The sequence below is a fragment of the Palaemon carinicauda genome, chromosome 3 (genome assembly GCF_036898095.1).
Source record: "Palaemon carinicauda isolate YSFRI2023 chromosome 3, ASM3689809v2, whole genome shotgun sequence".
Lineage (NCBI taxonomy): Eukaryota > Metazoa > Arthropoda > Malacostraca > Decapoda > Palaemonidae > Palaemon > Palaemon carinicauda.
The window spans coordinates 173,490,980-173,503,360 of record NC_090727.1 but is presented as its reverse complement, the minus strand read 5'-3'; the positions used below and the strand labels follow the sequence as shown (position 1 = coordinate 173,503,360).

The 12,381-nt window shown below is 36.3% G+C and overlaps 3 protein-coding genes across 3 annotated transcripts; all 3 read left to right on the top strand.

Moving 5' to 3' along the window:
- Positions 1-415: 415 nt before the first annotated feature.
- LOC137638093 (cuticle protein CP1499-like) lies at positions 416-1,021 on the top strand. Its single transcript, XM_068370187.1, has one exon. It carries the CDS (start codon positions 432-434, stop codon positions 918-920), a length of 489 nt encoding a protein of 162 aa, XP_068226288.1. The 5' UTR covers positions 416-431; the 3' UTR covers positions 921-1,021.
- Positions 1,022-1,988: 967 nt separating this feature from the next.
- On the top strand, positions 1,989-2,655 carry LOC137635399 (cuticle protein CP1499-like). The gene is made up of 3 exons (XM_068367880.1): positions 1,989-2,029; positions 2,122-2,316; positions 2,364-2,655. Exons 1-3 carry the CDS (start codon positions 1,989-1,991, stop codon positions 2,653-2,655), a joined length of 528 nt encoding a protein of 175 aa, XP_068223981.1.
- An 8,703-nt stretch (positions 2,656-11,358) lies between these two features.
- On the top strand, positions 11,359-11,937 carry LOC137638094 (cuticle protein CP1499-like). Its single transcript, XM_068370188.1, has one exon. It carries the CDS (start codon positions 11,374-11,376, stop codon positions 11,860-11,862), a length of 489 nt encoding a protein of 162 aa, XP_068226289.1. The 5' UTR covers positions 11,359-11,373; the 3' UTR covers positions 11,863-11,937.
- The last annotated feature ends 444 nt before the right edge of the window (positions 11,938-12,381 follow it).

Genomic DNA, 12,381 nt, shown 5'->3' with positions numbered 1-12,381 from the left:
AAAAAGAAGGCAACAGTGATTACCACATACAAATGGGAACTAAGTATATGAATAGAATTTATATATACCCTGTAATTTGTGATGGACACAACATTTTTTTGCCCCCTTTTTTAAAAATATATTGTTCATTTCGACACGTTTATGGGTAGTTTACCTCGTTAAGCATTTCATTGTTATAATTTTTCCTGTGATTAATACAGTATAATTAAGTATGCTATCTGTAATTGATTGGTTTCACCACGTGCCACATTTATCTGCAGTAACTCAAAGCTTACATTGTCCTCGTTGTGAGTTGATTGCCATAAAATAAAGTGGTTTAATTATTACCATATCTTTATATTTGGCTATTGTGTCGGGATTCGTCCATTCCCTGGTAGACTTGTGATTATAAATACCGTTTCTTTCTGCAGGTTGCTTTTGCAGTGTTGGGGATGTTCTATGCCTCTCCCCTTCAGGCTTCCGGCTTCTCTGGTCCCTCCTACGGCCCACCCCTACCCAGGTGGACCGGCCCATTAGCTGCCAACTTACCAGCCGGAGTGAATGGTCAGGTGACTCCTGTGTCTGAGACCCGAGAGGTCTCAGAGGCTCGCAGAGATTTCTTCAATGCCTACCAGAGGCAGCTGTCTGCTGTGGGCGGTGTAGGGCGGTATGGTACCGCTGCTACTGCCCTTGCTTCAGCTGGCCCTGTTGCTTCAATTGCCGTGCCCTCCTTCAGATCTGCTGCAGGTACTTACAGTGGGACCTCTTCCTTCTCGGGGTCTCCCGCCTCACCCGTTCTTCCTTCCCGCATTGTCGTGTCCAGGGGCCACGTCCAAGATACTGCCGAAGTAGCTGCTGCCAAATCCGAGTTCTTCAGCCTGTACAACAGACAGGCAGCCGAAGCTGCTGCAGCTCCTGATGACCCCATCAGATACTATTAAAGTCTCCGTCAGCAGAGAAACTTATGTATGTTGACATATGGTCCTGCTGATCAGAGCAACAGATAGTTCCTGTTTTTCTGGGTTCTGGAACAATAAAACTATAAAAGATATATGAATGTTTTTTCTTATCTGTGGTGTAAATATGTGAAAGCACGAGGTCTAATTTGCTTCCTTATTTCCTTCTTTCATTTTTAGTGTAATACCGTCTTCCTGGAGTGGTTAGCAGTTACAAGAACTATTAGATATATCAATTTGAAGACAGAATACATGTTTGACATCCTTCACCTTTTATTGTAACCGACTGATCAAAAACCATTAAACTTTGATTTTGAATATAGAAGAAGCCTTTATGATATAACAATGGCGAATAGTGTTCTACGTTGTCCATGGGCCCTGCTTGCTTGATACCATATCTTGTCTTAATAATTAACAAATATAAAAAAAAATAAACAAAATGAAACATTTGAGACTAAGGAAGTGAGTGAGTTAATGTAATGAAGGAATAATAATGGTAATGATGATTTTAGACAAAGATATTAACACCCTTAATGATCTTTGGATACTTACACGTATAAATCTGTATATATATATATATATATATATATATATATATATATATATATATATATATATATATATACCGGTATATATATATGTATGTACATACACATATATATATATTATATATATAAAATATAATATATATAGATATATATATATATATATATATATATATATATATATATATATATATATATACATATATATATATTTATATATAAAATATAATATATATATATATATATATATATATATATAAATATATACATATATATATATATATATATATATATATATATATATATATATATATATATAAATATATATATATATAGCTGGATAACCAGATATATTTCATATACAAATTTGTATTTGTAACTATGTATTTCTTCAGTGTATAAGCTAACAGCTTGATATATTTCTTGAAAACCTTATAGAAGGTGCATAGAATATGAAGTAAAATAACAAATATGTAGCGTCTAAGTTAATAATGGAATGCATATAGCCATGAAAGAAGCCATTTCTTGCACAAATCAGAAACATAAATGGTGGGCTATCCTTGATTCTGCGCTCTTTGGTGTAGACTTATCAGTTCTTCCATTATCTAAACCAGATGGTTTTGTCACTCATTGTCCTACAGCGTTCCTCCTGGCGGATACTACCAGCCAAAATGGACGGGTCCTTTGGCTTCCTCCGTTCCAGCTGGCATTGGAAGAAAGGTCATTCCCGTATCTGATACCTACGAGGTTGCAGCAGCAAAGGACGCCTTCTTCCAGGCATATTACAGACAACTAGCATCTGTTACACGCTCCCGCCAATCGTTCATGGTGCCCCAGTCAACCTTGGCCTTTCTGGTTATCATGGTGGGTCTTTGTTGGGTAGTGGGCATGGAGGTTTTTACGGCCATGGAGGATCTTTCTTGGGTGCTGGCCATGGTGGGGCTTTCATGGGTGGTGGCTATAGAGGTGGTCATGCTCATGGTGGAAGTTATGGTCATGGTGGTGTTTATGGTGGAGCTCCCATCTACAACTGTGAAGTTCAGGATACCCCAGCTGTGGCTGCAGCAAAGTCGCAGTTCTACCAGTTGTACAACAAACAAGCTGCTGCTGCTGCAGCGGCCCCTGATATCGATGCATACAGACACCATGGACACCTAAAGGCTCGCCACTATTAAGGCCACGAAATACGATGATACCATACGAAGAATTTTATAGGAGAAACCTCAAGGTTATCAGAATAAGAATCCTTTCAAGAATCATATGGATACCTGCATAAGAATCTTATATCAGTAACCACAAGGGTACTGGATGAAGAATCTTATATCAGGAACCACAAGGCTACTAGAAGAAGAATCTTATATCAGGAACAATATGGGTACTGGATGAAGATTCTTATATCAGGAACCCCAAGACTACTGGAGGAAGAATCTTATATCAGGAACCACAAGGGTACTGGATGAAGAATCTTATATCAGGAACCACAAGACTACTAGATGAAGAATCTTATATCAGGAACCATGAGGGTACTGGACGAAGAATCTTATATCAGGAACCACAAGGCTACTAAATGAAGAATCTTGTATCAGGAACCATATGGGTACTGGACGAAGAATCTTATATAAGGAACCAAAAGACTACTAGATGAAAAATCTTATATCAGGAACCATATGGGTACTGGATGAAGATTCTTATATCAGGAACCACAAGAATACTGTAGGAAGAATCTTATATCAGGATTCACAAGACTACTAGATGAAGAATCTTATATCAGGAACTAAGAGGGTATTGGATGAAGAATCTTATATCAGGAACCTAAAGACTACTAGATGAAGAATCTTGTAACGGGAACCACAATGGTACTGGATGAAGAATCTTATATCAGGAATTACAAGGGTACTGGATGAGGAATCTCATATTAGGAACCACAAGGGTACTGGATGAAAAATCTTATATCAGGAATCACAAGTGTACTGGATGAAGAATTTTATATTAGGAATCATAAGGGTACTAGATGAAGAACCTCATATCAGGAATCACAAGGGTACTGGATGAAGAATCTTATATCAGGAACAATAAGGGTACAGGATGAAGAATCTTATATCAGGAATCACAAGGGTACTGGATGAAGAATCTTATATCAGGAACCACAAGTGTACTGGATGAAGACTCTTGAATCAGGAACCTCAAGGGTACTGGATGAAGAATCTTACATCAGGAATCACAAGGGTACTGTATAAAGATCTTATATCAGGAACCATAAGGGTACTGGATGAAGAATCTTATATAAAGAACCACAAGGGTGCTGGATGAAGAATCTTATATCAGGAATCACAATGGTACTGGATGAAGAATCTTACATTAGGAACCGCAATGGTACTGAATAAAGAATCTTATATCAAGAACCTCAAGGGTACTGGATGAAGAATCTCATATCAGGAACCACAAGGGTACTAGGTGAAGAATCTTATATCAGGAACCATAATGGTACTGGATAAAGAATGCTATATCAGGAACCTTAAGGGTACTGGATGAAGAATCTTAAATCAGGAACCACAAGGGTACAGAATGAAGAATCTTATATCAGGAACCGCAAGGGTACTGGATGAAGAATCTTATATCAGGAACCACAAGGGTACTGGATGAAGAATCTTATATCAGGAATCACAAGGGTACTGGATGAAGAATCTTATATCAGGAACTACAAAACTACTAGAAGAAGAATCTTATATCAGGAATGACAAGGGTATTAGATGAAGAATCTTATATCAGGAACCACAAGACTACTAGATGAAGAATCTTAAATCACAAACCACAATGGTACTGGATGAAGAATCTTATATCAGGAACCACAAGACTACTAGATGAAGAATCTTAAATCAGGAACCACAATGGTACTGGATGGAAAATCTTATATAAGAAACCACAATGGTACTGGATGAAGAATCTTATATTAGGAACCATAAGGGTACTGGATGAAAAATCTGATATCGGGAATCACAAGGGTACAAAGGTATTGGATGAAGACTCTTATATCAGGAACCACAAAGGTCATAGAATGAAGGCTCTTGAATCAGGAATTGCAAGGGTCCTAGATGAAGGCTCTTGAATCAGGAATCGCAAGGGTCCTGGATGAAGGCTCTTGAATCATGAATCGCAAGGGTACTGGATGAAGGCTCTTGAATCAGGAATCGCAAAGGTCCTGGATGAAGGCTCTTGAATCAGGAATCGCAAGGGTCCTGGATGAAGGCTCTTGAATCAGGAATCGCAAGGGTCCTGGATGAAGGCTCTTGAATCAGGAATCGCAAGGGTCCTGGATGAAGGCTCTTAAATCAGGAATCGCAAGGGTCCTGGATGAAGGCTCTTGAATCAGGAATCGCAAGGGTCCTGGATGAAGGCTCTTAAATCAGGAATCGCAAGGTTCCTGGATGAAGGCTCTTAAATCAGGAATCGCAAGGGTCCTGGATGAAGGCTCTTGAATCAGGAATTGCAAGGGTCCTAGATGAAGGCTCTTGAATCAGGAATCGCAAGGGTCCTGGATGACGACTCTTAAATCAGGAATCGCAAGGGTCCTGGATGAAGACTCCTAAATCAGGAACCGCAAGGGTCCTGGATGAAGAATATTAAATCAGGAACCACAAGGGTCCTAAATGAAGACTCTTAAATCAGAAATCACAAGGGTACTGGATGAAGAATCTTATATCAGGAAGTATTGATTTAAAAGCTCAAGAAAGAGTTTATTTGCGAATTCTAACCGAGGACCTTTGCGTCAATAATCGCAGGAGGAGGTGATGATATATATATATATATATATATATATATATATATATATATATATATATATATATATATATATATATATATATATATATATCCACCTATCTCTTGTGCTGATTCTAATACAAATTTTGTTAAATTACTGCTCATTTCTTTACTTGTTTCTATTTCATCTTGTATCTGGGAGTATCTATTTTGTATTGCTTAACTAAACTCTTCAGATTTTTTTCTTATTACGCGAGTGTTCATTTTCTTTCTTAATATTAGAATTTATTTCCTCATTAGATCTAGAGGAATAATACTTTTCACCATTCTATGGTCGCTTGACTTCAACTTGTATAACACTGTTAAAGTAGGTCAGAAGAAGAGAGAGGAGAATCAGCAATATGTAAAACTGGAGTAGGCACAATAAATGGCAAAGGAGACATGCTTGGAGAATATGCTGAAAGAAACAATCTAAAAATAATGAACATCTTTTTGATTAAGAGGAACACAAATTGGACATGGAGATGGCCAAATGGAGAACAGAAAATCGAAATAGATTTTATTTCCAGCGAAAGACTTAATTTTGTTAAAGATACAATGACACACACTCACACACACACACACACACTTTATAGACCTTCATTTCTATACTTTGTATAATGAAATAGCTGTCCGGTAATAAATCATGTAAAGTATTTTGTGTTGAAAATGGAAAATGAAGAAAAGAAAATGATAACTTAGTAGAATTATGTGTGAGATTTGATGTTCTGTTTTTTGATACCAGATTTTAAGGATACCAAGGATATGCCCAAGGACACGTTGGCTGTACATAAAAACCCACGATTGTTGTTTCCGTTATATAGGATGAATAATTTTTAATAAGTATATTATTTTATTTTTTTACATTAAGACGTTAGCGGCTTTATAAACTTCTTTGTGAATATTTGTGCTTTTTCTCTCTCTCTCTCTCTCTCTCTCTCTCTCTCTCTCTCTCTCTCTCTCTCTCTCTCTCTCTCTCTCATACACACCCACACACACACACATATATATATATATATATATATATATATGTATATATATATATATATATATATATATATATATATATATACATATATATATATATATATATATATATATATATATATATATATATATATATATATACATATATATATATATATATATATATATATATATATATATATATATATATATATATATATATATATATATATATATATATATATATATATATATATATATATATATATATATATATATATATATATATATATATATATATATATATACATATATATATATTGTATGTTTATTTATATACATATACATATATGTATTCATATAGGTTTATATATACACACGTTTGTATAGATCAGTGGTTCCCAACCTTTTAAACATGGCGACCCATTTCAGAACAAGCAACCAGGAAGCGACCCCAATCCTTAAAATATCTTATATACTCTTTCAACTTTTTGTACAATAAACTGCCATATATTGCGATTATTGAATGATAGATTATCTATTCGTGCAGTAAATATACATTTCGTAAATTCATGATTAATTTAAAATTTAATCAAAAATACTCCAAAGCTGCTACAAAAATTAATTAATTGTAAATCAATTCAAAATTATTAGAACACAAATTTCCAACGTTATGTAAAGCGGTGTTTATGAACTGACCTTAATGAGACAGCTGGTATTGCAGTTTTTTAGCTAGGAAATCTATCCTGGGCTCCGTTGTCAACTTCCACATTTAATTGATTTTGGCATTTGTTTTTAAGGATGAGAAGTTGGGAGAAGGCTGCTTCACATAACTTAGTTGTTGGGAATGGCAATAAATTCCTTATTGCGATTTCTTATATTACTGGGGACGTTTGGAAACTTTTTTTTTCCAAAATTCTTGTAGTTGCAGTTCACCAAACCAGGATTTAGCTTCAAAATTGTTTTTTCAGTCGATGAACTCTTCTTCTGCTGCTTTAGGGACCTCAGATACACTGGCATTGAAAGGGTTGATTGTAAGTGAGGAAGATTTGTAACATTCATCATGAAAATAACTTCTTATTTGAACAGTAAAATTTTCCAAATGCTCTTGTATCAAGCCACATAAGTCATCGATTTCCTTTGCCGTTTTTTATTAACAAATTGGGCAAGTGTTGGGAACATGTATAATTCCTTTTGGTTAATTTTGGTGATCCAGATTTCCAATTTCATTTTAAAAGACAATATCTTTTTCAGACAAAGATATAATCGAACTTTCCTTACCCTGTAATGCTGTATTAATACTATTAAATATCTCAGAAATGTTGACCAGGTATGCCAGTTTGCACAACGTAAATTCATTCCCAAACAATGATTCATATTCACTTGCATTTTGAGAAGCGAGAAATATTTGCAGCTCTCCTCTCAAATCAAAAAATCATTTCAGCGCTTTTCCTTTCAAGAGCCACCAACAGTAGTGCTTCATGCGTTCAACTCACATCTCCACATAAAACTTTTAAGAGCCGTGTTGCAAGTGGCCTTGATATAACAACATTTACTGCTTTAATCACTCGGCTAAGCACATCTTTGAATGGTTCAGGTAACGTCATGGTAGCTAATACTTGTCGATGAACCATGCAGTGAGTCCCTGTTACTTCTGGAGTAACTTTTTTAACTAAGAATTGAAGCCAGACTTACAGCCGAGCATCGTAGGTGCCCCGTCAATACAAACTCTGCACAATCTCTCCCATTCGACCGAACGTTCTTTGAAGAAATCATCAATTAAATAAAAAATATCAGAAGCAGTAGTTGAAGTTTGCTGAGGCTTACAAAACAAGAAATCTTTAATTTTTTTCATTTTTATAATACCGAACATACACAAGAAGTTGTGAAAAGTTTGTCACATCAGTAGTTTCATCAGGCTGTTACATTAGGTTTCATGGTAGGATGCAAAATGGAGTGATAAAGGGACCATTTTCTTCCGAATCATGACAGTATGATCCTAATAACCACTCTAGGTACTCCAAGATAGGTATTATAATGAGACTTAGGTATCCGTAAACTCAAAGAACTGAGCAAGCGAAAGATTTTTGGAGTCTAACCTACAGGTGAGCCAATCCATTCAGTTAATTAACCATTGACGTAATGCTCTTGCAGGAACGATTTGAGTTCAGTAAGTATTGAATTCAAAATGTTTCAACATTCAGAAAACATAGATTCTTTGGTATGGTACCTATTGTGCAAACATGCAGCATATTCTTTAAAAGATTTTAAGTGGTCTAATATACCAATAACTGTTGCTGGTGTGTTACTTCCCTTGTAAAGAATTTATTTAACTGTCTTAACATGTTTTTTCACCTTGTTTTATATAACATTCCCATTCAGCTCAAAATCGATTGGCGACCCCAGGGCATTGGTGTAGTGACCCCATTTGGGGTCGCGACCCACAGGTTGGGAACCACTGATATAGATACATACATACACACGTATATGTATATACATGATATATATATGGGAAAATCCCTGAGTGAATAATCATCCTTATTCTCTCGTACGGCTCATGTTAATCGCAGTTGCACATCGTTGCAAGTTTTCAGAAAGATGAATTGTCTGGTTATCGCAATTTCCAATGCTCTCTTTCTTTAACTAACAGGCTGTTAATTCAAATGAGTTACGTGATAAACAAACTGACACCAATCACTTTCAACAAATCATACGGCTCATTATGTACTACTAAATTAAATTTTTGTTCTTACATTTCTTTGGTAAATGCGTGTTTGTGGTGTGCAAATCACATAGAGTTTAATAATTTCGCCTTTAGTTAAGTAGGGAATTTCCGTTTTCTATATGTACTGATCCCCTTTACTGTTTTTTACTTACCAATGTTTTACTTTATTTCTATGAAAAATCTTTAGCAGGCAACCCCTTCTACTCTATGTGTAAGCTAAAATTTTGAATTTTGACCATGTTTTCATTCTAATGATTTGTTTAATAAAATACAAACCCTCAATTGTAAATAATTGTATAAATTAAGCAGGAAGGACTTTTGAAGATATTTAGACGGAACCAGCGATTTAGTTTTGCTGTTGTCATCATTATATATTTTGGTATTTATTTAGCTCTTCCGTCATCAGCAGATTAGTCGTTCGGTTTTGTGTTACCTGTTGTCATGTTAAAATTTTAACCAGATGTGATAATGTTAATCTTCAAAAATTTTTTTGACTGCATGATTTGCTTAGTTGAACGTCGAGAACAAAGATTTTGGTATGAGAGAGAGAGAGAGAGAGAGAGAGAGAGAGAGAGAGAGAGAGAGAGAGAGAGAGAGAGAGAGAGAGAGAGATGATGTGCCTGAGCAATCATCAATGTACATAAAAGATTATGACAACAATTAATTGCCTTTGCATCTCATTATGAAAATAGTCCCCTCTCATTTTCCATTTTCTTTAGTCTAGTTGGTAAAATTTCATTCAGTTTCCCACGCCTAGTTGAACAAGAATTAGAAAAATAATGACTCCATTAGAGGAACTTTCTTAAAAAATATCAAGTCAAGTAAAAAAAAAAAATGTGTTTTCGAAAGCCTTTTCTACAGACTGTACAACAGGATTCATACCGTACCTGTACTACAAGTTCATGACTGTATTTCATCTAAAGATTCCAAGGTCTGTCACGGACTTATAAGAGTCATGATTTGAATGAATGAGAGAGAGAGAGAAGAGAGAGAGAGAGAGAGAGAGAGAGAGAGAGAGAGAGAGAGAGAGAGAGAGAGAGAGAGAGAGGGTCTCCTATAAAAAGGATTCGCGTACCCGTACAATTCGCAGTTTCCTTTTGCAGTATCCAGAGATACCTAGCTTGAGAACAATGAGGACTTTGGTAAGTTTTGAAAACTTATGTCTTTTTGACATTAATGTGACTGTCTTCTTAATGGGTCTCTTAAAGAGAGAGAGAGAGAGAGAGAGAGAGAGAGAGAGAGAGAGAGAGAGAGAGAGAGAGAGAGAGAGAGAGAGAGAGAATAACAAACAATTGTGCAGTTAATTATTATTTGTAATGTAGTTCTGGAGATATTTGCCTTTATTTGATTTTTAGGCTAAAAGAAATTTTAGTTGAGAGCCATGGAAGAAATTTGGTAATTGAGCTCACAGCAATTTACTAAACAGAATGTTCTGCTTTCATCACATTCAGAAAAATGACTTGGGCAGATATCCCTTGAATCTAGAAAAGGACGTAATTTCTTTCATAAAAATTCTCGAGCAAACAGTAATAATATTTAGTTGGTGCCATTTACTTTTTCTTATATAGAAAATAATTTTTCACGCTGCGAAAATGGGTTTTATTTTTTGTGGAATCTTAAAAAAATACTGTCAAAGGAAAGTTGTTTTTCCAAATCTTCTCAGATGAGAGGAACGATTTTTTTTTTTTTGCTAGTTAGGGAATTTGTATCTCCGTGTATACACCCCAGGATTATGTATGTAATCAAGGGATAGGTTTGTCCAAAGCAAATGGGTGTTACAAACTAATACATACACAAACAAAACCATAACAGACACTTCATACGTCTCGAATGGTCGACCTAACTGCGCCAGGAAGGACGCTTGTGACTGGTACAACATATGGACATAGGCTGCCTGGGTCTAAACGATGTCCGGCAGGGTAGCCAATCGGGGGACCAGTCTACTCCGAAGAGCAAAAGCAAAGTCCTTAAAAAAAGAGGACAACAGTGCTTACCCCATATATATGGAAAAAATGCACGTTATAAGAAGAATTTGTATATAACCTGTAACTTGTGATGGAAACAACATTTTTTGCACCTTTTGATAAAGAGATATTGTACATTTCGATACGTTTAGGTGTAGGTTAAGTCGTTGAGAATTTCATTCGTATCATATTTCACGTAATAAATACAGTAAAATTTGGTATGCTATCTGTGATTGATTGGTTTCACCATGTACTACATTTACCTACAGTAACTCAAAGCTTACATTATCTTCGTTGTAAGTTGACTGCCATAAAATAAAGTGGTTTAATTATTACCATATCCTTATATTTGGCTATTGTGTCGGGATTCGCCCATTCCCTGGTACACTTGTGATTATGAATACCGTTTCTTTCCGCAGGTTGCTTTAGCAGTGTTGGGGATGTTCTTTGCCCCTCCCCTTCAGGCTTCCGGCTTCTCTGGTCCCTCCTATGGCCCACCCCTACCCAGGTGGACCGGCCCATTAGCTGCCAACTTACCAGCCGGAGTAAATGGTCAGGTGACTCCTGTGTCTGACACCCGGGAGGTCTCAGAGGCCCGAAGAGATTTCTTCAACGCCTACCAGAGGCAGTTGTCTGCTGTGGGCGGCGTAGGGCGGTATGGTACCGCTGCTACTGCCCTTGCTTCAGCTGGCCCTGTTGCTTCCATTGCCGTGCCCTCCTTCAGATCTGCTGCAGGTACTTACAGTGGGACCTCTTCCTTCTCGGGGTCTCCCGCCTCACCTGTTCTTCCTTCCCGTATTGTCGTGTCCAGTGGCCACGTCCAGGATACTGCTGAAGTAGCTGCTGCCAAATCCGAGTTCTTCAGCCTATACAACAGGCAGGCAGCCGAAGCTGCTGCAGCTCCTGATGACCCCATCAGGTACTATTAGAGCCTCCGTCAGCAGAGAAACTTATGTATGTTGACATATGGTCCTGCTGATCATAGCAACAAATAGTCCTTGTAGTTTATGACTCTGGAATAATAAAGGATTGAAACTTTAAAGAATTTTTCTTATTTTGGTGAAATGTTTGAGCTTGATGCTAGATTTGCTTCATCAATTCCTCATTTTATTTGCTGTAAAACGTTCATTAGGAGAATGCCTACCAAATAGAAGAACCATTAGGCATATTGCCTTGAAGGTAGAATACATTTTAGATATCATTCAAAATTTGCAGTAATCGACAGATGCAAAAGCAAGTAAACTTTATATTTTGAGTATAAAAGATGCGTTTATGATATGAGCAAAAAAATGATTTTTCACATTGAGCCACAATAAATAGAAAAACTAAATTCTTCAGCCATAGAATATACAAATGGGAGGTTTTAGTAATGGCGAAGTGAATTATTTAGGAAACGAGACACTGACATCCCTCAGCGTATATTGATATTTACACACACACACACACAC